Source organism: Scyliorhinus torazame, chromosome 9, assembly GCF_047496885.1.
Source record: "Scyliorhinus torazame isolate Kashiwa2021f chromosome 9, sScyTor2.1, whole genome shotgun sequence".
Classification (NCBI taxonomy): Eukaryota; Metazoa; Chordata; class Chondrichthyes; order Carcharhiniformes; family Scyliorhinidae; genus Scyliorhinus; species Scyliorhinus torazame.
Window position 1 is genome coordinate 116,244,424 of NC_092715.1, and position 23,656 is coordinate 116,268,079.

At 48.4% G+C, this 23,656-nt stretch overlaps 1 protein-coding gene across 3 annotated transcripts in view; it reads left to right on the forward strand.

Moving 5' to 3' along the window:
* Positions 1–23,656, forward strand: part of fer (fer (fps/fes related) tyrosine kinase) — a 414,420-nt gene that overhangs the window by 122,197 nt on the left and 268,567 nt on the right. Inside the window, exon 6 of one of the 3 annotated variants that reach the window (XM_072516401.1) lies at positions 8,853–9,011. The exons of the other annotated variants lie outside the window; for them this stretch is intronic. Coding sequence (XP_072372502.1) covers positions 8,853–8,910 — 58 coding nt within the window. The 3' untranslated portion in view covers positions 8,911–9,011. Of the gene's footprint in view, positions 1–8,852; positions 9,012–23,656 lie in introns of those variants that run through there. 3 annotated transcript variants of the gene reach the window in all.

Sequence of the window (23,656 nt, forward strand, 5' to 3'; positions counted from 1 at the left end):
TGATAATATACTGTGGGTGTGTGTGTGTGATAATATACTGTGTGTGTGTGTGATAATATACTGTAGGTGTGTGTGTGTGTGATAATATACTGTGGGTGTGTGTGTGTGATAATATACTGTGGGTGTGTGTGATAATATACTGTGTGTGTGTGACAATATACTGTGTGTGTGTGTGTGTGTGTGTGTGTGTGATATACTGTGGGTGTATGTGTGTGATAATATACTGTGGGTGTGTGTGTCATAATATACTGGTGTATATTATGACATCCCCCCTTTTATATAAAGAACATGTGCCTGCGTGACAATAAATATCATGTAGTGAATGTACCTGACTATGTGTGTGCATGTTATTTACATGACTCTCTACATGAGGCTAATCTATTTACACGGGAAGGTGCCTGGTGCAGAGAAATAGGGTGTCACACCAACAACGAAATGAACATTATATACAAACTCCTGGAACGATGAAACAGGATAACAGAACAGATCAAAGAGTCCAACATTGTAAAACTCATAAGTCAAGTCTCTGAGGTGGGCGACGAATTCTGGTTGACCGCCTCAAGGGTGGGTCAGAGCCACCGGCTGAGGAACGCGCTGGCCACGGCAGAGTGAGGAGGATGCAGAGTATTCGGAATCTCCACATAGTCCAGGTTGGGGACAACAGGAGGGCGTGGCACCGGTGGAGAATCACATAGCGAGCGTGGAACGAGACGAAGGGCACGCCGATTACGGCGGCGAATGGAACCATCTGGCAGACTAACCAGGAACAAGCAGGGAAACACCTGCTGAAGAACCACAGCAGTTGCAGACCAGCCACCCTCCGGAAGATGGATGCGGACATTGTCATCCGGTGCCAGAGCAGGGAGATAAGTCGCCCAAGCTTCATGCGCCGCCTTGTGTTGTGCACGAGGCTGTTGCATCCGCTGAAGGACCGGAATGTGGTCGAGGTCTGGGACGTGAATGGACGGCACCGTGGTCCTGAGGGTGCGACCCATGAGCAGCTGGGCTGGCAACAGGCCCGTGGAGAGTGGGGCCGAACGATAGGCCAGCAAGGCGAGGTAGAAGTCGGATCCTGCATCGGCAGCCTTACAGAGGAGCCGTTTGATGATGTGGACGCCCTTTTCCGCTTTGCCATTGGATTGGGGGTGCAGGGGACTGGATGTCACATGCACAAAGTTGTACCTGCTGGCAAAGTTGGACCTTTCCTGGCTCGCGAAGCAGGGGCCATTGTCCGACATCACAGTGAGTGGGATGCCATGACGAGCAAAGGTCTCCTTGCAGGCACGGATGATCACCGATGATGTGATGTCGTGTAGGCGTACGACCTCTGGGTAGTTCGAAAAATAGTCTACAATCAGAACATAGTCCCTGCCGAGTGCATGGAACAGGTCAACGCCTACCTTAGACCAAGGGGACGTGACCAACTCATGGGGCTGTAGGGTCTCACATGGTTGGGCCGGCTGGAACCGCTGACAGATGGGGCAGTTGAGCACTGTGTTGGCGATGTCCTCATTGATGCCGGGCCAGTACACAGCCTCTCGGGCTCTCCGTCGGCACTTCTCCACGCCAAGATGGCCCTCGTGTAGCTCTTCCAAAACGAGCTGGCGCATGCTGTGCGGGATCACGATGAGGTCCAGCTTCAGGAGGACACCATCGACTACTGCAAGATCGTCTCTGATATTGTAGAACTGCGGGCATTGGCCCTTGAGCCACCCGTCCGTCATGTGGCGCATGACACTCTGTTGTAGGGGGTCAGCCGCAGTCTCCCGGCGAATGTGGATAAGGCGTTCATCCGTGGCCGGCAGATTGGAGGCCGTGAAGGCCACATGGGCGTCAACCTGGCAGACAAACCCCTCTGGAGGTCCTTGAGGGGTGCTGGGACTCTGCGAGGTGTATGAACCACAGGCGTGGTGTCTTGTTTGAGCAGGATTTTGTAAGTGCATGGAAGCGTGCCCATGCCTTCGAAAACGTCGGGGTGTTGGTCGATGATGGCATTGAGTTGCACCCTGAAGTCCGCATCCTGGAAGGCAGATGTGTCCTCTGGATAGAGAGAGAGAGAGAGAGTGTACTCGTTGAACGAGGTCTAAGAGTTTGTACGCCTGTGCGCCTAGCAGAGAGTCCTTCGAGGAGCCCATGATCTCGAAGGGAAGGATGGCTTTTCGCGAATTGTGCGTCACTTCGAGTTGGCATGAACTGGTAGCAGGAATGACGTTGCCATTGTAGTCCACTAGTTGGCATGTCAAACCACACGGGGTGTTGACTGCCCTGGACAGAGCGTCGGCTATGATCAGGTCCTTGCCCGGGGTGTATAGGAGCTGGAAATCTTACCGCCGGAGTTTAAGCAGAATGCGCTGGAGGCAAGGGGTCATATCATTCCGTTCTTTTTGTATAATGTTGACCAGCGGGCGATGGTTGGTCTCGACAGTGAATTGGGGGAGGCCGTACACGTATTCATGAAATTTGTCGACCCCAGTCAACAGGCCCAGGCACTCCTTTTCTATCTGCGCGTAGCGCTGTTCCGTGGGGGTCATGGCACGTGACGCATATGCAATGGGGGCCCATGATGAGGCCTCATCGTGTTGCAGGAGCACCACCCCAATTCCGGATTGACTGGCATCCGTTGAAAATTTTGTTTCCTTTGTGGGATCAAAAAATGCCAATACCGGGGCCGTGGTAAGCTTGGTCTTAAGCTCCTCACATTCGCGCTCATGGGCGGGAAACCATAGGAAGTCTGTCGTCTTCCTGACCAGGTTCCAGAGAGCTGTGGTATGGGAGGCGAGTTTGGGGATGAACTTCCCCAGGAAGTTGACCATGCCCAAAAATCGGAGGACCGCCACCTTATCCGTTGGCTTCTGCATGGCCGTGATGGCTGCCACCTTGTCCCCATCCGGCCGCACACCCAACCGGGAGATGTGGTCCCCTAGGAACATAGTTCCGTCTGGCCGAAGGAACATTTGGCTCTGTTGAGGCGAAGGCCTTGGTCCCGTATTCGTTTGAAAACACGCTGGAGGCGACTGATATGCTCCTGCGGGGTGGTGGACCAAATGATGATGTTGTCAACATAGACGCGCACACCCTCAATGCCCTCCCATCATTTGCTCCATGATCCGGTGGAATACTTCTGATGCCGATATAATCCCAAACGGCATTCTGTTGTAGCAGTATCTGCCAAACGGGGTATTAAAGGTACACAGCTTTCTGCTGGACCTGTCTAGTTGAATTTGCCAGAATCCTTTCGAGGCGTCAAGTTTGGTGACGATGTTGGCCCGATCCATCTCGCACGTGATCTCTTCGCGCTTGGGGATAGGGTAATGCTCCCTCATGATGTTGCGATTCAGATCCTTTGGGTCAATGCAGATCCGGAGCTCGCCGGAAGGCTTCTTTACGCACACCATGGAACTGACCCGGTCGGTTGGTTCCGTCAATCTGGAGAGTGCTCCTTGGTCCTGGAGGTCCTGCAGCTGCTGCTTGAGGCGGTCCGAGGGGTGCTGGGACTCTGCGAGGTGTATGAACCACAGGCGTGGCGTCTTGTTTGAGCAGGATTTTGTAAGTGCATGGAAGCGTGCCCATGCCTTCGAAAACGTCGGGGTGCTGGTCGATGATGGCATTGAGTTGCACCCTGAAGTCCGCATCCTGGAAGGCAGACGTGTCCTCTGGATAGAGAGAGAGAGAGAGAGAGAGTGTACTCGTTGAACGAGGTCTAAGAGTTTGTACGCCTGTGCGCCTAGCAGAGAGTCCTTAGAGGAGCCCATGATCTCGAAGGGAAGGATGGCTTTTCGCGAATTGTGCATCACTTCGAGTTGGCATGAACCGGTAGCAGGAATGACGTTGCCATTGTAGTCCACTAGTTGGCATGTCGACGGAAGAATGGTTGGTTTAACCCCAAGGGTCTGAAAGTCTGACCACGCTAGGAGATTAGCGGAAGCACCAGTGTCCAGGCGGAATCGTATCTGGGATTGGTTGACCGTCAGGGTGGCACACACTCGTCGTCTGGATCAATGCTGTGCACCGACAGTGGCTGGTGGTTTTGATTCGGGGGCAGCCTGTTCTTTGTTATAACAGCGTTCCGAAAAGGCTCCCTCGGGTCCTTGGTGTCACTGATCTGCGGGAAGCCGGAATCGGACTCTGTGAACGTGGGTTGAATTGCCCGAACGTTCCTGCGAGGCTGGCTGAAGCGATGCAAATTGGCAGGCTGAGCTGCTCGACAGCAGGCAGCATAGTGGCCAAGTCTGCCACATCGTAGGCATTGTCGCGATTTTGCAGGACATTGCCGCTTTAAATGGGCGGAGCCACAGTTGCTGCACGTCGTGACGTCAGTACGCTCGTTGCGCCACCACGCACGCGTGGTGCGGTCCTGCGTGGTGCGCGTCTGCGCATCACTTTCCTCCACGTCACCGTCCCCTCGTTTGGCGCGTACAAGGCCGCGAAAAGCGCGCAAAATGGCCGCACTCATCCAGACTGCAGCCTTGGAGGTGTTCCAATTGTTTGGACCCGTTCCGCCTCCTGGGGACCTTGCCGCGCCGTTTCAGCCGCCTGTATGTGGGAGTACCGGCTGGTGGCATTTTCATGCAGGACACAGGTCTCGATGGCAGTCGCCAGGGTGAGTTGCTTAATCTTGAGGAGCTGCTGGCGCAGGGGGTCCGACAGAACACCAAATACGATCTGGTCGCGTATCATGGAATCGGAGGTGGGCCCGTAGCCGCAGGACTGCGCAAGGATGCGGAGGTGTGTTAAAAGGATTGGAAAGGCTCGTCCTTACCCTGCAAGCGCTGCTGGAACAGGTATCTTACGAAGCTTTCATTGACCTCTATGCTGAAGTGGGTATCGAATTTGAGGAGAACCGTCTTGTACTTTGTCTTGTCCTCGTCGTCTGCGAATGTGAGAGAGTTGAAGATGTGGATGGCGTGTTGCCTGGCCGTGGAGAGGAGCAGAGCAATCTTCCTGGTGTCCGAGGCGTTCTCCCTGTCCATGGCTTCGAGGAAGAGCTGGAAGTGCTGTTTAAAAATCTTGCAATTGACCCCGAGATTGCCGGCGATGCGGAGCGGCGGGTTGATCTCCATACTTCAGGATGCTGGAATGTTGATTAGTTGCAGGTGGGTCTCAGAGGTGCTAGTATGCAACCACTCCTTGTACCATGATGTGTTGGGTGTTTTGGATCACAAACAGGTCACCAACACTTGCGCAACTCCATTTTATTATAAGGTTAACTATATTGACATACTTGAACTGTGGGTAAATGCAATACCAGCTTTAACTGTTGACCCTTGCCTAGTCCTAACCAGGTGATGCACTCAGCACATGGTGAATGTCTGTGTTGCAGGCTGTGAGCTCTGTGCTCCGAGCTGGCTGCTACTAGAATGAGCGGGAGCTCTCCTGTCCCCTGTCTTTATAGTGCGTGTGCTCTCACTGGTGATTGGCTGCGGTGTTGTGTTTGCTGATTGGTCTCACTGCATGTCCATCAGTGTGTGTGTGTGTGTGTGTGTGTGTGTGTGTCTGCACCATAATATACTGGTGTATATTATGACATTGTGTTTGCTTTAAATTGTTGCCACTGTGTGTTGGTGGTGGATGGAATTAATGTTTGAAGTGGTGGATAGATGCCGATGAAGGAGACTGCATAGTGCTGAGATTTTTGAGTTTGTTGGAATTGCACTAATCCCAGCAAATGCAGAATATCCCCTCTTGCTCTGACTTCTGCCTTGTAGATGGTGGATAGGTTTTGGGGAGTCAGGAGGTGAGTTACTCATGCAAAATTCCCAGCCTCTGACTTGCATTTGCAGCTACAATATTTTTATGGCTGGCTCAGTTAAATTTCAATGGTAACCCCTCAGGATGTTGATGGTGGGGCAACTTAGTGATGGTAATGGGCTTGAATTTTGAAAGTGATTAGATTCTCTTATTGAAGGTAGTCCCTGCATGCTATTTGGGTGGTGTGATTGTTACATGCTACATGTTACAGTCCAAGCTTGTTGTCCAGGACTTGCTGCGTGTAAGCATGGACTGCTTCAACATCTGAGGAGTTGCGAATGATCAATCATCAGTACACACCTGCAGTTTTGACATTATGCTGGTGGAAAAGGCATTGATGAAGAAGCTAAAGATGATTTGGCATGGGGTACTACCCTGAGGAACTCCTGCTATAAAGTACCCATTTTCCTTTGTCCTAGGTTAGAACCTTAGTTAGGCCACACTTGGAGTATAGTGTTCAATTCTGGTCGCCACACTACCAGAAGGATGTGGAGGTTTTAGAGAGGGTGCAGAAGAGATTTACCAGGATGTTGCCTGGTATGGAGGGCATTAGCTATGCGGAGAGGTTGAATAAACTCGGTTTGTTCTCATCGGAGCGACGGAGGTTGAGGGAGGGGCATAGACAGGGTGGATAGTCTGATACTTTTTCCCAGGGTAGAGGGTTCAATTACTAGGTTTCCGGTGCAAGGGGCAAGGTTTAGAGGACATGTATGAGGTAAGTTTTTTTTTTTTTTTTTTTTTTTTTTTTTTTTTTTTTTTTTTTTTTTTTTTTTTTTTTTTTTTTACACCGAGGTTACTGGGTGCCTGGAACTCGCTGCCGGAGGAGGTGGTGGAAGCAGGGACGATAGTGACGTTCAAGGGGCATCTTGACAAATACATGAATAGGATGGGAATAGTGGGATATGGACCCCGGAAGTGTGGAAGATTTTAGTTTAGACAGGCAGCACGGTCGGCACAGGCTTGGAAGGCCGAAGGGCCTGTTCCTGTGCTGTACTGTTCTTTGTTCTTTGTTTGTTCTAGGTATGGCTCCAGGCAGTGGAGAGTCTTCCTTTCATCCCCATTGACATCAATTTGGCTGGAGCACCTTGATAGTTCACGTCGTCTCGGGCTGCAATGAGAGCTGGATAAGTAGTTCTGGTAGGTCCCAAGCTGAGCATCGGTGAGCAGGTTATTGTTGTATAACTGCTGCTTGGTAGCACTTTCCACCATTTCTCCAGCCGATTTAGAGTAGGCGTAGTTGGTAATTAGCTATGTTTGATTGTCCTGTGTTTTGTGGGCAGGAAATATCTGGACAATTTGCCACATTGTTGTTTGGATGACAGTGTTGTACTGGTTTGGGGCATACTAATTCTGGAGAACTAGTCTTCCGTCTACAACCAGGCCATTGTCGGGCGCAAAATCTTTGCTTTTCCAGTGTGTCTGGCTGTTTCTTAATATCTCATACAGTGAATTGATATCTGTAATGCAGGGGACCCAAGGAGGAGACCCAGTTGGTTCATTGACACCCTACTCCGACAGAATGTGCAAATACTTTAACCTTGTCTTTCAAAGTGACGTGCATCGAGGATCATTGAGGACTGAGATATTTGAAGAGCCGCCCCTTGTTACGTTCTAAAATTCTTTATGGGATGTGAGCGTTGCTCGCGCGGCCAGTATTTGTTGCTCATTCCTAATGGCTTTTAAGAAAGTGGTGGTGAATTGTCCTTTTAAACTGCTGAAGTTCATCTGTTGTAAGTAGTTCGTTGTTCACCAGCATTCATGATTAAATGTGGCAGGACTGCCGAGCTTTGATGTGATCGTTGATTATGGGATTGTTTAGCTTCTTTTTAGTGTGCATGTCGTCTAGTGGTGTCGCTTTACCAGGTTGCCATCTCAGTTTTAGATGTGCTTGGTGCTGCTCTTGGCATTCTCTCCCTTTGCATCATTGAACCAGGGGTGGTTCTTTCGATTGATGGTAATGATGGAGTGAGGGATATGCTGAGGTTACAGATTGTGGTCAGGTGATCCACCTGGTTTTATTCTCATTGGGCTTTTTTGTAATTTAATACACCCGAATGGCTTGCTAGGCCATTTCAGAGGGCAGTTAAAAGTCAGCTACATTGCTGTGGCTTGGGAGGCATTGTCGTGCTTACGGTGGAAGATGAGCTCACAAAGTGTTCAGTGAACTGGGCAGTCTAAACAGTCATGAGTTTTCATTAATTGGGTTGGAGTGCAGCCTATCTGTGGGGTTGCAGTGATTAACACTGACCTATTTGTAGGACTATAGCCCAAACCGTACCAGAGATGGATAATATTTGATATTTAGTTTTACCTGATAGTTACACAGAGGGAGGCATGTAAATATCACTGCAAACAAATGTGTAAAATGTTCTTGGGGGTAATTTGTAAGATGAGTTTTTGGTTAAACTTAATGCAAAAATTTAAACACTGAAGCGTTGCTGCATTTGTTCCCTTTATTGTTCTTGTGGGAAATTCCTGACCATGGTGGTGTTATTGACATTATCATTTCATCAGCAAAATATTATTTTGAAGGCATGCAAGATAGCAAAAATATTTTCAAATAATTTCCACCTATGCAAATTGCCATGTTTTACAGTTCCCTTTATCGTTCTCTTTCTCTGATTGCTGATAAGATGTCTTCAGCTGGTCCCAACATTTTGCATATTGGAGAATTGGTGTGTCTTTAGATCCACAGTACTAACTTTTCCTTTTTAGAATGGGGGTTGTAACTGTCCCCTGTGAGCTAATTGTAGAATTGCAGAAATGCCTTTTGAAATGAAAAAAGATGTCTACGATCTTCTAGTTTTATGATACAAGACATCGTTAGTATGGGAAGTAGGAATGCACCTCTAGCTCCATGGCACAAAAACATCATAGTGTCCATAGTGTCATAAATTCAGCATAATGCAAGACTTTATGTACACCTACATACAATTTAAAAAAAAAAAAGTTTGTCTTTCGTGAAAATCAGAAGAAAAGCACACTGTTTTTGCGAAAATGTTGTGATTTTCCTATCTTTGGATCTGATTCATCTGGAGGTTTGAAGTGAAAATGGGCCTATAGAATTAACAAAATATAATTATTTTCCTGTTTGATTCCTTTAGGAGGACAACTCAAACGAAGCAAAAATATACATCACTGTTCGGTGCAAGGACGATATAGATTTTTTTTCTCAAATAATGGCCCAATGTCTACCATTATTTAGTCCTTGCATGCTGTTTGTGCCTACTCATGCATGCATTAAATTTAAGTGGTAAATTTAACTCGCGTGTATTCCATCTTTTTATGTCTGATCTTTGTTCCTTTCATATTCAGCACATCCTTGTGCAGCAACCAGTGTAGATGGGTGGGAAACTACTGTGTGAATGAAGTTGCAGTTTTATTATTGTGAACTCTGTTGTCAACTTTGCATTTGATTCTATCGAACTTCAGAATAGCTTTTTGAAAACCATTAAGTAAACTTTAAGGGCAGATGTTTTGATGCCCGAAGTTGACAATCATCTAGTTCAGTTCAGAAGAATGCTCTGCATTTGAGGCATTTCTTGTGAAAACATTTGAAACATCAGAACCGCCAAATTTGTGCTGCAGTGCAAGAAGTTGGAATGATTTCCCAGCAGGTCACCCCTAGGTCAACAACTATAATTATTTTGGATGTGTTTCAGCACTGGTCCGAGAGGAGGCTGGAAGGAAATAGTGCTCTCTGGCAGCTTGTATGTGGTGGCAATGGAGCAAGGTCAAGTGATGAGTGCCAACAGGCTGAAAATTTAAATTTGCTGTTTCCCCTGTCTCAGAGTAATACCCTCTGGGCCCCATGTCTATTTAGTCCTTGCACGCTGTTTGTGCCTACTCACGCATGCATTCAGTTCTGGCAACAACGCTGGTAAAGCAGAATGCATTTAGGATGACTTTGCCAGCTTGTTCTGATTTCTATTTAAAAAATATTTTTATTGGTTCCACATTTATTTATAAAAGCCTTGTAAGAGATATCACACAATAAAGGGAAATCTACAAAATGGGTATATAAAAGAAAAAATAAACAGGTGTGCATACAAAAGTAATATATATATATATATAATATACACATATAAGGGGGGGGGCTCTAATTTTGGGCCCCTGGTGGTCGGTTGCTGCAACTGTACTGTATTAATTAATTACATGTTGCCTCCTGGTATTAAAACATACCAGGGGTGTGTTTGCTGCCAACTGGGTATTATGGCAGTGGTTGCACCCCTGTGTTTCCTTGTCACTTGTCCTCTCTGGCTTCTCTGCCCTGCTTACCTGCATTCTGATTAGGGTGTCCCTCTCCACACACCCATCCAACATAGAACATAGAATGAACAGCGCAGTACAGGCCCTTCGGCCCACGATGTTGCACCTACACTATGCCATTATCATCCATATGCTTATCCAATAAACTTTTAAATGCCCTCAATGTTGGCATAGAACCTTAACCGCTTTTCTTCTTTTGTTATCCATTTCAATTCCCCTCCAATCCCACACACACACACAAACCGGTCTTGGAACAAGCTAGTGAATTGCTCCAACGTGCTGTGGAATCCTTCCTCCAATCCTTGAATGGTGTATTTTATCTTTTCTAATTGGATTGGATTGGATTTGTTTATGGTCACGTGTACCAAGGTACAGTGAAAAGTATTTTTCTGCGAGCAGCTCAACAGATCATTAAGTACATGAGAAGAAAAGGGAATAAAAGAAAATACATAACAGGGCAACACAACATATACAATGTAACTACAAAAGCACTGGCATCGGATGAAGCATACAGGGTGTAGTGTTAATGAAATCCGTCCATAAGAGGGTCATTTAGGAGTCTGGTGAAGAAGCTGTTTTTGAGTCTGTTCGTGCGTGTTCTCAGACTTCTGTATCTCCTGCCCGATGGAAGAAGTTGGAAGAGTGAGTAAGCCGGGTGGGAGGGATCTTTGATTATACTGCCCGCTTTCCCCAGGCAGCGGGAAGTGTAGATGGAGTCAATGGATGGGAGGCAGGTTCGTGTGATGGACTGGCCGGTGTTCACGACTCTCTGAAGTTCCTTGCGGTCCTGGGCTGAGCAGTTGCCATACCAGGCTGTGATGCAGCCTGATAGGATGCTTTCTATGGTGCATCTGTAAAAGTTGGTAAGCGTTAATGTGGACATGCCGAATTTCTTTAGTTTCCTGAGGAAGTATAGGCGCTGTTGTGTTTTCTTGGTGGCAGCGTCGACGTGGGTGGACCAGGACAGATTTTTGGAGATGTGCACCCCTAGGAATTTGAAACTGCTAACCATCTCCACCTCGGCCCCGTTGATGCTGACAGGGGTGTGTATAGTACTTTGCTTCCTGAAGTCAATTACCAGCTCTTTAGTTTTGCTGGCATTGAGGGAGAGATTGTTGTCGCTACACCACTCCACTAGGTTCTCTATCTCCCTCCTGTATTCGGACTCATAGTTATTCGAGATCCGGCCCACTATGGTCGTATCGTCAGCAAACTTGTAGATGGAGTTGGAACCAAGTTTTGCCACGCAGTCGTGTGTGTACAGGGAGTAGAGTAGGAGGCTAAGTACGCAGCCTTGCGGGGCGCCGGTGTTAAGGACTATTGTGGAGGAGGTGTTGTTGTTCATTTTTACTGTCTGTTGGTCAGAAAATCGAGGATCCAGTTGCAAAGTGGGGAGCCAAGTCCTAGGTTTTGGAGCTTTGATATGAGCTTGGCTGGGATTATGGTGTTGAAGGCGGAGCTGTAGTCAATAAATAGGAGTCTAATGTAGGACTCCTTGTTTTCGAAATGCTCTAGGGATGAGTGTAGGGCCAGGGAAATGGTGTCTGATGTGGACCGGTTGCAGCGGTATGCGAATTGCAGTGGATCAAGGTGTTCTGGGAGTATGGAGGTGATGCACTTCATGATCAACCTCTCGAAGCATTTCATTACGACTGAAGTCAGGGCCACTGGTCGGTAGTCATTGAGGCACGTTGCCTGGTTCTTCTTTGGTACCGGTATGATGGTGGTCTTCTTGAAGCAGGTGAGGTCCTCGGAATGGAGTAGGGACAGGTTAAAGATGTCCGTGAATACCTCTGCCAGCTGGTCCGCGCAGGCTCTGAGTGCACGACCAGGGATCCCGTCTGGGCCTGTCTCCTTCCGAGGGTTCACTTTCAGGAAGGCCAATCTGACTTCGGAAGCTGTGATGGTGGGTATGGGTGAATTATGGGCTGCTGGGGCACTCGCCAGCGGATTGCTGGTTACCTGCTCGAACTGAGTATAGAATGCATTGAGTTCATCGGGGAGGGGGTGCGCTGCTGCCAGAGATACTGTTCGGCTTCGCTTTGTAGCCCGTTATGTTGTTTAGTCCTTGCCACAACCGCCGAGAGTCTGTCTGTGACTCTAGCTTGGTTTGATATTCTCTCTTGGCATTCCGGATGGCTTTGCGGAGGTCGTACCTGGATTTCTTGTATAGGTCAGGGTCGTCTGCCTTGAACCCCTCAGATCTGTCCTTCAGTTGGGAGTCAACCTCGCGATTGAGCCATGCTTTCCGGTTGGGGAACGCACGTACTGCTTTCTTTGGCACGCAGTCGTCCACACATTTGCTGATGAAGTCTGTGACGGTGGTGGCATACTCATTTAAGTTGGTCGCTGAGTTCTTAAATATGGACCAGTCCACTGTCTCTAAGCAGTCACGTAAGAGCTCTTCTGTCTCCTCGGACCAACACTGCACAACCTTCTTAGCTGGATTCTCCCGCTTGAGTTTCTGCTCGTATGCCGGGAGAAGGAGCACTGTCTTATGGTCTGATTTCCCAAAGTGCGGTCGGGGGATGGAACGGTAGGCGCCCTTGATTTTTGAGTAGCAGTGGTCAAGAGTGTTGTCGCCCCTGGTGGGACAGGAGATGTGCTGGTGGAATTTTGGCAGTACACTCTTGAGGTTTAAGGAATGTTCTTAATTTAAGGAATTGTACCATATAGGACAGCCAGTCCGCGGCCTTGGGTGGCGCTGTTGATCTCTAGACAGGCAGAATTTTCTGGCGGACGATCAGGGAGGCGTCTGCCCTCTCCCCATAAAGAGTTCTGGCTGTTCTGATACCCCCGAAGACCGTTACTAGTGGGCACGACTCCGCCCTCATCCCCACAACTTTGGACATGGCATCGAAAAAGGCGGTCCATTTACCTACAAGGCTAGGACAGATTAGCACATGTTGGTGTAGTTGGCCGGGCCTCCCTGGCACCATTCACATTTGTCCTCCACCTCGGGGAAGAACCCGCTCATGCGTTTTCTGGTCAAGTGCGTCCTGTGCACCACCTTTAGTTGCTTTAGGCTCAGCCCCGTGCAAGAGGTAGTTTGCCCTATGCAGTGCTTCGACCCAGAGTCCTCCCCCTGTCGCTATGTCCAGCTCTTCCTCCCACTGCTCCCTTGTCTCATTAAGCGGTGACCGTACCTCCTTGAGCAGTCCACACATGTTCGAGCAGTTACTGTCCCCCAGTTTGCCTGTGATTAGATCTGTCCAGTAGGGAGGGTCCTGGTAGCTGGGGGAACATTGCTGTCTCCTTGTAGAGAAAGTTCCTTATTTTCATATACCGGAGCTTATTCCCTTTCAGAAATTGGAGCTTGTATGTGAGTTCCCCAGGATCATTACTCAGCCGTGCATGTATTGGTCCCCTACCGTCAGTCCTGCCTCCACCTTTTGAAGGAGGTGTCTATTGTTGTAGGGGTGAATTTATGGTTCTGGCACATGGCCATGGTGGACATTACAACTGGACTGAAGTGGTGCCTCAAGTCCTCAGCATGGCCACTGTTCCTGGACTTCTTGAGTACTTGACTGAGGGAAATGGGAGTGGGGCCGTGGCCAATGCTCGGAGGGATGTTCCCTGTGCAGGGTGTGTCCTCTATTAACCATTCCACCTCTGGTTCTGTGATCCATCCTCGTACTCTTTCTGCTATAGCTGCTCAGTAGTAGAATAGGAGATTCAGAAGGGCGAGGACCCTTCCATATTCCTTCTCCTCTTTTGCTTTTGAGGACCCTCTGATTTTCTCTCGCCCTCGCTCCCTCTCTCTGAGACATCGGGCAGCAGATCATCAGCATAGAGCAAGACCTTTTGCTCCCTGCCTCCCTCTGGATGCCTCTGCACCCCTTTGTTGATCTGAGAGTGATAGCCAACTGCGCAATTGCCAGGGCGAATAATAGCAGGGACAAAGGACATCCCTGCCTCGTGCCTCTGTGCAGTGGAAGTATTCGGAGTTGGTGGTGTTCTCCCGTATGCTTGCTGTACAGTAGTTTCACCCATGAGGTGAACCCTGACCCAAACTGTTCCAGTACCTCCATTCAACTCTTGTCAAAGGCCTTTTCTGCATCTAGGGAGTTGATCACTTCTGGAGTCTCCTCCCAGGGTGGAATCATTATCCTGTTCAGCCTGATGTTTGCCATTAGTTGTGTGCCCTTGACAAAGCCCATCTGATCTTCTGTGACTATCTTTGACACATTCTCAAGACGCCTTGCCAGGGCCTTCGTACGGATTTTGGTGTCAGTGTTCAGGAGTGAGATGGATCTGTATGACCTGCAATCCGTCGGGTCTTTGTCTTTTACAGGAATCAGCGATATCGAGGCCTGAACCAGCGTGAGCGGCAGAGTCTCCCTCGACAGCAGACATTGAACATCTCCCGTAGGTGTGGGACCAGTGGTGCCGTGAATGTTTTATAGAAGTCCACCCGGAATCAGTCTGGACCCGGTGTCTTCCCCAACTTCATCGAATTAATGCTCTGTGACTTACATAGAAAATAGAAGCAGGAGGAGGCCATTTTGCCCTTTGAGCCTGCTCCACTTCATTATGATCCTGGCTGATCATAAAATTCAATACCTTGAACTCTTTTCCCCACCGCCCCATACCCCTTGATCCCTTTATCCCCAAGACTATCGAATTCCGACTTGAAATTAAACAATGGTTTTGCCTCAACTACTTTTTGTGGAAGAGAAGAAATTTCTCCTCTCCTAAAGATTTATCCTTATCCTCAAACTATGACCCCTAGTTCTGGACTCCCCACCATCGGGAACATTCTTTCTGAGTCTACCCTTTCAATCCTGTTCAATTGTATAACGTTCTATGAGATCCCCTCTCACTCTTCTAAACTCCAATGAATGTAAATCTAACCGATTTAGTCTCTCCTGATATGACAGTCCCGTCATCCCACTAATCAACCTGGTAAACCTTCACTGGACTTCCCCCAGTTCTAGTGATGCTTTCTGTCCCTGTCTCTTTTTTTTCTCCACAGTTGGTATGTCTAGCCCGTCAAGAAACCATTTAATCTTCCGGAGCTCGGAGGTGTACAGCTCGCTCAGAAGGCCTCGTTAATCTTGGCTGATGCTGTGACTAACTTACCGTATCTGCCCTTCAACTATACTATCTCCTTCATGGGTGTCTGCTTTCTCAGCTGAAGAGGCAGCTGCTGTTGTCCCCATATTCATAAAGGTCCCCGCGCCTGGCGGAGTTGGTGCACTGTTTTCCCGGTGGAGAGCAGGTCAAATCCCATTTGCGGCTCTTTCCTCTCTGCCAGTAGTTCAATGGTCAGGCGGTGGAGTACTGCTGATCCATATCCAATATGGAGTCGATCAACCTAGCTGCCCTTTCCTTCCTGTCCCTGAATATCATGTATGGTATTATTTCCCCCCCTTATCACTGCCTTCAGTGTCTCCCAGAATGTGGAGGGTCAATTCTCCCCATTCTGGTTTCAGGTTGCATACCTGTCAAAGGCTTGTGACATTCTTTTACAGAATGTCTTGTCAGTGGGGAGGGCTGTATCCAGTCTCCATGGGGTGTGCTGCGCCAAGCCCGTCTCCAACCTCACATCCACGTAGTGTGGAGCGTGGTCCAAGATTACTATTGTGGAGTAGTCCACTTCAACTACTCCTGGAAGCACTTATTTACCCATTACAAAGAAGTCTATGCAAGAGTATTCTTTGTGAACTTGTTACTGTTACTTGTCAGTGTTACTGAACAACATGGCCACCCCCCTCGCCCTCATACTTGTTAGGTCTGTCCTGTCCAGTTTGCTTTTGTCCTTAGTCGGTCCTTCTCCCTTGGTGTGTCTCTTGGAGGAACGCAATGTCCGCCTTCAGGTTTTTAAACATAGGCGAGGCCTCTGGATCTTCTCACGGGCCCTTTCAATCCCCTGCGTTCCAGGTGACTATTCTGATTGGGGGGTATTTCTGTCCCCGACCCCCTCTCCTGTGGGGGTCAATCATACTTGCCACATGGACGTGTCCTTGCACGCCGGGGTTTCCCTCGGAGGCCAATCCAAGATAGCCACCGTTGCCGTCCCCATGTGCGACCTGTTGTAACCAATGTTTTACGCCCCCCCCCAGCTTCCGTGCACTAGCGTGCTCGTCAGTGTAGTGCAAGTGTTCCGTCCAGAGAATGAGAAATTACGGATAATGGTTCCTATGTGTCCCCTATTGCTATCTTCCCAGCCATTCTACTGGATGAACTTGTTTGCATCCTCCAACATGTTGAAATAATGTTCCTTTGTTGAATGCTATCCATTGTCTCGCTGGGTACAGCATTCAAAACCACATTTGTTTTTGGATAAAGTGCCGTGGCCCCATTAAACTCAACCGGTGCTTGGCCAGTTAAGACACAATGTCCTGATAAATGCGGATCTCATGTCCCTCCCACCTACAGGGCTGCATGTGTCTTGCCCAGTTCAGGATCCGCTCTTTATCCTGGAATTTGTGGAGCTTTGCTATGACCACCGCAGTGGTTCTCCTGCTTTGGATCTTTACTGGAGTGACCTGTGGGCCCTGTCTACCTCTGGCGGCTTAGAGAAGCTTTCTCCCCTGACCAGCTTTCTGAGCACCTGTGCGATGTACTCCGTTGGATGTCTGCCCTCTGTGACCTCAGGGAGCCCGACAATCCTCAGGTTCTGGCGGTGGGACCTGTTCTCCTGATCCTCCACTTTCCCCTTGAATGCTCCATGGTTTGTTAGTAACCTTGCAACTTGTGCCTTGAGCGCAGTGATTCGATTGCTCTGGTTAGTGGATACACTTTCCAGGTTCCGCACCGTTGTCTCCTGAGTCTCCAGTCACCGGTCCGTCCTTTTCGGCATCTTTTTAAAGGGCACCAAAGTGACCTCTATGGCCAACCTCATGGCCACCATGAGGTTCTCCTTAATGGAGTCAATGTGCTTTTGGAGATCTGTTGATCGAAGCTCCATCCACTTCTCTGTTAGTGGGTGGGTCGGTGTTCACATTGGTGAACCTGCTTGGTCCGCCATGTTCTGTTCTGCCTCGCTCCATGTCTAAGGTCTGGATCATCCTCTCCCGGCTCTAACTATTGCTGTTTTTCCAGGTCCATGGCTGATTTGCAGGCATTCCCTCGGATGGCTGTTTAGGTTGGAGAAGGGGTTTGTTATATGGGTGCCTGATTTGCAGGCTAAAAAGGCCTAAGTTGAAGATTGTGAGGGAGAACCACCTTTTGTGTGACCGCTCAATACATTGCTACCACCTGAGGTCCAGATTTCTATATTTTTTTTCTTTTTAAAATTTAGAGTACCCAATTCATTTTTTCCAATTAAGGGGCAATTTAGCATGGCCAATTCACCTAACCAGCACATCTTCGGGCTGTGGGGGGGAAACCCACACACATACAGGGAGAATGTGCAAACTCCACGCGGACAGTGACCCAGAGCCGGGATCGACCCTGAGATCTCAGCGCCATGAGGCAGCAGTGCTAACTACTGCGCCACCGTGTTGCCCATAGATTTCTATTTTTGATGGCGTTTTGGGACAGGTACAAAAAGGGCAAATATCTAGTAGAACAAATGCCCTGTTCCAAATTCCCCTGTACAAGTTATGTAATTCTGCTTCAAACTTGAGGAAGCCTGAATTGTTTTTTTCCCCCGAAGAACATAATCAAGTTGAAATGTAGAATAAATAAAGTGGTATATTTATTTCGGCTTAAAAGGGCTGGTTTAGCACAGTGGGCTAAACAGCTGGCTTGTAATGCAGAACAAGGCAGCAGCGCGGGTTCAATTCCCGTACCGGCCTCCCCGAACAGGCGCCTGAATGTGGCGACTCGGGGCTTTTCACAGTAACTTCATTGAAGCCTACTTGTGACAATAGCTATTATTATTATTCCAGTTTTGGGTGAGCAGCATGTCCTTCACCCGAATACGGGTCAGCCCATCATCATCAGTTGCTGGCGAAAACTTGATACAGTTGTCACCTATTTTCATCTCTCAGCCTACTGTGTTGGTTGAGCTTGATTGTTTGCAACCTCTGCATTATTACTGATCATAAAGCAAGTTTCAGATCATATCCTCTCCCATCAGTGTCTGCCTCTATCTCACTCACATCATCTGCCAATCTGCTGCTGGTTTAGCACAGTGGGCTAAACAGCTGGCTTGTAGTGCAGAACAATGCCAGCAATTCCGGTTCAATTCCCGTCCTGGCCTCCCCGAACAGGTGTCGGAATATGGCGACTAGGGGCTTTTCACAGTAACTTCATTGAAGCCTACTTGTGACAATAAGCGATTATTATTATTAAATCCTTATCCAGACTTGAGTTTTTCAGACCACCCTGCACTGTTGGTAAACATCTGTCCAGCACGGTAGCGCATTGTTGCTTCACAGCGTCAGGGTCACAGGTTCGATTCCCAGCTTGGGTCACTGTCCATGAGGTGTCTGCACGTACTCCCCGTGCCTGCATGGGTTACCTTCGGGTGCTCCAGTTTCCTCCCACAAGTCCCGAAAGACGTGCTTGTTAGGTGAATTGGACATTCTGAGTTCTCCCTCAGTGTACCCGAACAGGCGCCGGAGTGTGGCGACTAGGGGATTTTCACAGTAACTTCATTGCAGTGTTAATGTAAGCCTACGTGTGACACTAATAAAAATTATTATTATCAGCTGATGAAGCCCTGCCCTCTGGAATTTCCTCTTTATGGAGGAGAGGGAAGTGGAAAAGTTTTAGACTCTCCTTAACATCCATGTCTTTGATCAAGCTGTTGGTCTCCCTCTTCATTTTCTCACCAGGGGTTGTTAATCTTTGGAATTCACAGCCCCTGAGAGCAGTAGAGGCTGGGGTCACAATATATTCAAGGCTGAATTGGGCAGATTTTGATTCTCAATGGGGCAGGGGGAAATCTACTTTAAAGGTACTATATAAATGCAAGATGTTAAGTGGAATAAAGGGTACGTTAAGGAAATATCTTGGGCTGGATTCTCCAGTCAGCTAGCCCCGTTTACCTGGGCGGTGTGCCCTCGCCAGCAGCGGGATTCTCCGCTCCTGCCACCTGCCAAGGGATTTCCCATTGTGGGCACCCCACACCACCAGGTGCGCTGCTGGTGCAACGGAGAATCCCAACGGCGTAGAATCCAGCTCCTTGTGTTCGCCTTTGCCTAATGAGTAGGTATTGTTACAAACCGTTGACCTTCACAAGTCGCCAATCCAGCCCTCATTCAGGAGTGAAGCTAGAGTAATTGCCACTGCCATCAAGGTAGCATTCAACCAATTGTGGCACAAATGGAACCACAGTAAAACTGGCTAGTGAAGACCAGAGGGAAAGCTCAATTGACTTGGAATCATACTGGCATAAGATGGTTGAGATTGATAGAGGCCATTCATGTGGGCCCCAGGACAAGTCGCAGATTGTGAGGGCAGTGCCCTAGATTCCATCATTTTCAACTCCTTTTCAATGACCTTCCATCATAAGATCGGAAGTCCGGTCATTTGCTGATGGCTGTGCACTGTTCCCACTCAGATAATGAAATAGTCCATATCTGGATAACGTTCAGGATTCATTTTGTAAGCAGCAAATGCCAGACGTTTCAGCCAGTGATCATGTCCAATAAAGAGTCCAATTGCCGTCTCATGACATTCCATGGCATTTAACTGACATTCAATGAATCCCCTATCATGAACATCCTAGGAGGAATTAACATTGATCAGTAACTTTATCGGTTACATAAATACTTCAGCTGCTGGAGTAGGATGGTGGCTATTCTGTAGTGAATGTTGGGGTGAAGTGAACTAGCAGCATTTGACCAAGTATAGCACAAGTGCCCTGAGCAAAATTGAATTCAGTGATAAACTCTTTACTGGTTGGTGTCATGCCATGCATAAAGGGAGATAGTTGTGGGTTTTGGAGGCTATTTGTTCCAGGATATAGAACATAGAACATAGAACAATACAGCGCAGTACAGGCCCTTCGGCCCACGATGTTGCACCAAAACAAAAGCCATCTAACCTACACTATGCCATTATCATCCATATGTTTATCTAATAAACTTTTAAATGCCTTCAATGTTGGCGAGTTCACTACTGTAGCAGGTAGGGCATTCCACGGCCTCACTGCTCTTTGCGTAAAGAACCTACCTCTGACCTCTGTCCTATATCTAGTACCCCTCAGTTTAAAGTTATGTCCCCTCGTGCCAGCCATATCCATCCGCGGGAGAAGGCTCTCACTGTCCACCCTATCCAACCCCCTGATCATTTTGTATGCCTCTATTAAGTCTCCTCTTAACCTTCTTCTCTCCAACGAAAACAACCTCAAGTCCATCAGCCTTTCCTCATAAGATTTTCCCTCCATACCAGGCAACATCCTGGTAAATCTCCTCTGCACCCGCTCCAAAGCCTCCACGTCCTTCCTATAATGCGGTGACTAGAACTGTACGCAATACTCCAAATGCGGCTGTACCAGAGTTCTGTACAGCTGCAACATGACCTCCCGACTCCGGAACTCAATCCCTCTACCAATAAAGGCCAACACTCCATAGGCCTTCTTCACAACCCTATCAACCTGGGTGGCAACTTTCAGGGATCTATGTACATGGACACCTAGATCCCTCTGCTCATCCACACTTTCAAGAACTTTACCATTAGCCAAATATTCCGCATTCCTGTTATTCCTTCCAAAGTGAATCACCTCACACTTCTCTACATTAAACTCCATTTGCCACCTCTCAGCCCAGCTCTGCAGCTTATCTATATCCCTCTGTAACCTGCTACATCCTTCCACACTATCGACAACACCACCGACTTTAGTATCGTCTGCAAATTTACTCACCCACCCTTCTGCGCCTTCCTCTAGGTCATTGATAAAAATGACAAACAGCAACGGCCCCAGAACAGATCCTTGTGGTACTCCACTTGTGACTGTACTCCATTCTGAACATTTCCCATCAACCACCACCCTCTGTCTTCTTTCAGCTAGCCAATTTCTGATCCACATCTCTAAATCACCCTCAATCCCCAGCCTCCGTATTTTTTGCAATCGCCTACCGTGGGGAACCTTATCAAATGCTTTGCTGAAATCCATATACACCACATCAACTGCTCTACCCTCGTCTACCTGTTCAGTCACCTTCTCAAAGAACTCAATAAGGTTTGTGAGGCATGACCTACCCTTCACAAAGCCATGCTGACTATCCCTGATCATATTATTCCTATCTAGATGATTATAAATCTTGTCTCTTATAATCCCCTCCAAGACTTTACCCACTACAGACGTGAGGCTCACCGGTCTATAGTTGCCGGGGTTGTCTCTGCTCCCCTTTTTGAACAAAGGGACCACATTAGCTGTCCTCCAACCCTCTGGCACTATTCCTGTAGCCAATGATGACATAAAAATCAAAGCCAAAGGTCCAGCAATCTCTTCCCTGGCCTCCCAGAGAATCCTAGGATAAATCCCATCAGGTCCCGGGGACTTATCTATTTTCAGCCTGTCCAGAATTGCCAACACCTCTTCCCTACGTACCTCAATGCCATCTATTCTATTAGCCTGGGGCTCAGCATTCTCCTCCACAACATTATCTTTTTCCTGAGTGAATACTGACGAAAAATATTCATTTAGTATCTCGCCTATCTCTTCAGACTCCACACACAATTTCCCATCCCTGTCCTTGACTGGTCCTACTCTTTCCCTAGTCATTTGCTTATTCCTGACATACCTATAGAAAGCTTTTGGGTTTTCCTTGATCCTTCCTGCCAAATACTTCTCATGTCCCCTCCTTGCTCGTCTTAGCTCTCTCTTTAGATCCTTCCTCGCTACCTTGTAACTATCCATCGCCCCAACCGAAACTTCACACTTCATCTTCACATAGGCCTCCTTCTTCCTCTTAACAAGAGATTCCACTTCCTTGGTAAACCACGGTTCCCTCGCTCGACGCCTTCCTCCCTGTCTGACCGGTACATACTTATCAAGAACACGCAGTAGCTGATCCTTGAACAAGCCCCACTTATCCAGTGTGCCCAACACTTGCAGCCTACTTCTCCACCTTATCCCCCCCAAGTCACGTCTAATGGCATCATAATTGCCCTTCCCCCAGCTATAACTCTTGCCCTGCGGTGTATACTTATCCCTTTCCATCATTAACGTAAACGTCACCGAATTGTGGTCACTGTCCCCAAAGTGCTCTCCTACCTCCAAATCCAACACCTGGCCTGGTTCATTACCCAAAACCAAATCCAACGTGGCCTCGCCTCTTGTTGGCCTGTCAACATATTGTTTCAGGAAACCCTCCTGCACACACTGTACAAAAAACGACCCATCTATTGTACTCGAACTATATCTTTTCCAGTCAATATTTGGAAAGTTAAAGTCTCCCATAATAACTACCCTGTTACTTTCGCTCATATCCAGAATCATCTTCGCCATCCTTTCCTCTACATCCCTAGAACTATTAGGAGGCCTATAAAAAACTCCCAACAGGGTGACCTCTCCTTTCCTGTTTCTAACTTCAGCCCATACTACCTCGGAAGAAGAGTCCCCATCTAGCATCCTCTCCGCCACCGTAATACTGCTCTTGACTAGCAGCGCCACACCTCCCCCTCTTTTGCCTCCTTCTCTGAGCTTACTAAAACACCTAAACCCCGGAACCTGCAACATCCATTCCTGTCCCTGCTCTATCCATGTCTCCGAAATGGCCACAACATCGAAGTCCCAGGTACCAACCCATGCTGCCAGTTCCCCTACCTTGTTTCGTATACTCCTGGCATTGAAGTAGACACACTTCAAACCACCTACCTGAACACTGGCCCCCTCCTGCGACGTCAAATCTGTGCTCCTGACCTCTATACTCTCATTCTCACTTACCCTAAAACTACAATCCAGGTTCCCATGCCCCTGCTGCATTAGTTTAAACCCCCCCCCCAAAGAGCACTAACAAATCTCCCCCCCAGGATATTTGTGCCCCTCAGGTTCAGATGTAGACCATCCTGTCTGTAGAGGTCCCACCTTCCCCAGAAAGAGCCCCAGTTATCCAAAAATCTGAATCCCTCCCGCCTGCACCATCCCTGTAGCCACGTGTTTAAATGCTCTCTCTCCCTATTCCTCATCTCACTAGCACGTGGCACGGGCAACAACCCAGAGATAACAACTCTGTTTGTTCTAGTTCTGAGCTTCTATCCTAGCTCCCTGAAAGCCTGCCTGACATCCTTGTCCCCTTTCCTACCTATGTCGTTAGTGCCAATGTGGACCACGACTTGGGGCTGCTCCCCCCCCCCCCCCCCCCCCCCCCCCCAAGGACCCGGAAAACACGATCCGAGACATCACGTACCCTTGCACCTGGGAGGCAACATACCAAACGTGAGTCTCTCACGCTCCCACAAAATCTCCTATCTGTGCCCCTGACTATAGAGTCCCCAATTACTAATGCTCCTCTCCCCCCTTCCCTTCTGAGCAACAGGGACAGACTCCGTGCCAGAGGCCCGTACCCCATGGCTTACCCCTGGTAAGTCGTCCCCCCCACAAGTATCCAAAGCGGTATACTTGTTTCTCAGGGGAACGACCGCAGGGGATCCCTGCACTGACTGCTTTTTCCCAGTCCCTCTTACAGTTACCCACCTATCTCCAATCTTTGGTGTAACTAATTCCCTGAAGCTGCTATCTATGACCCCTTCTGCCTCCCGAATGATCCGAAGTTCTTCCAACTCCAGCTCCAGT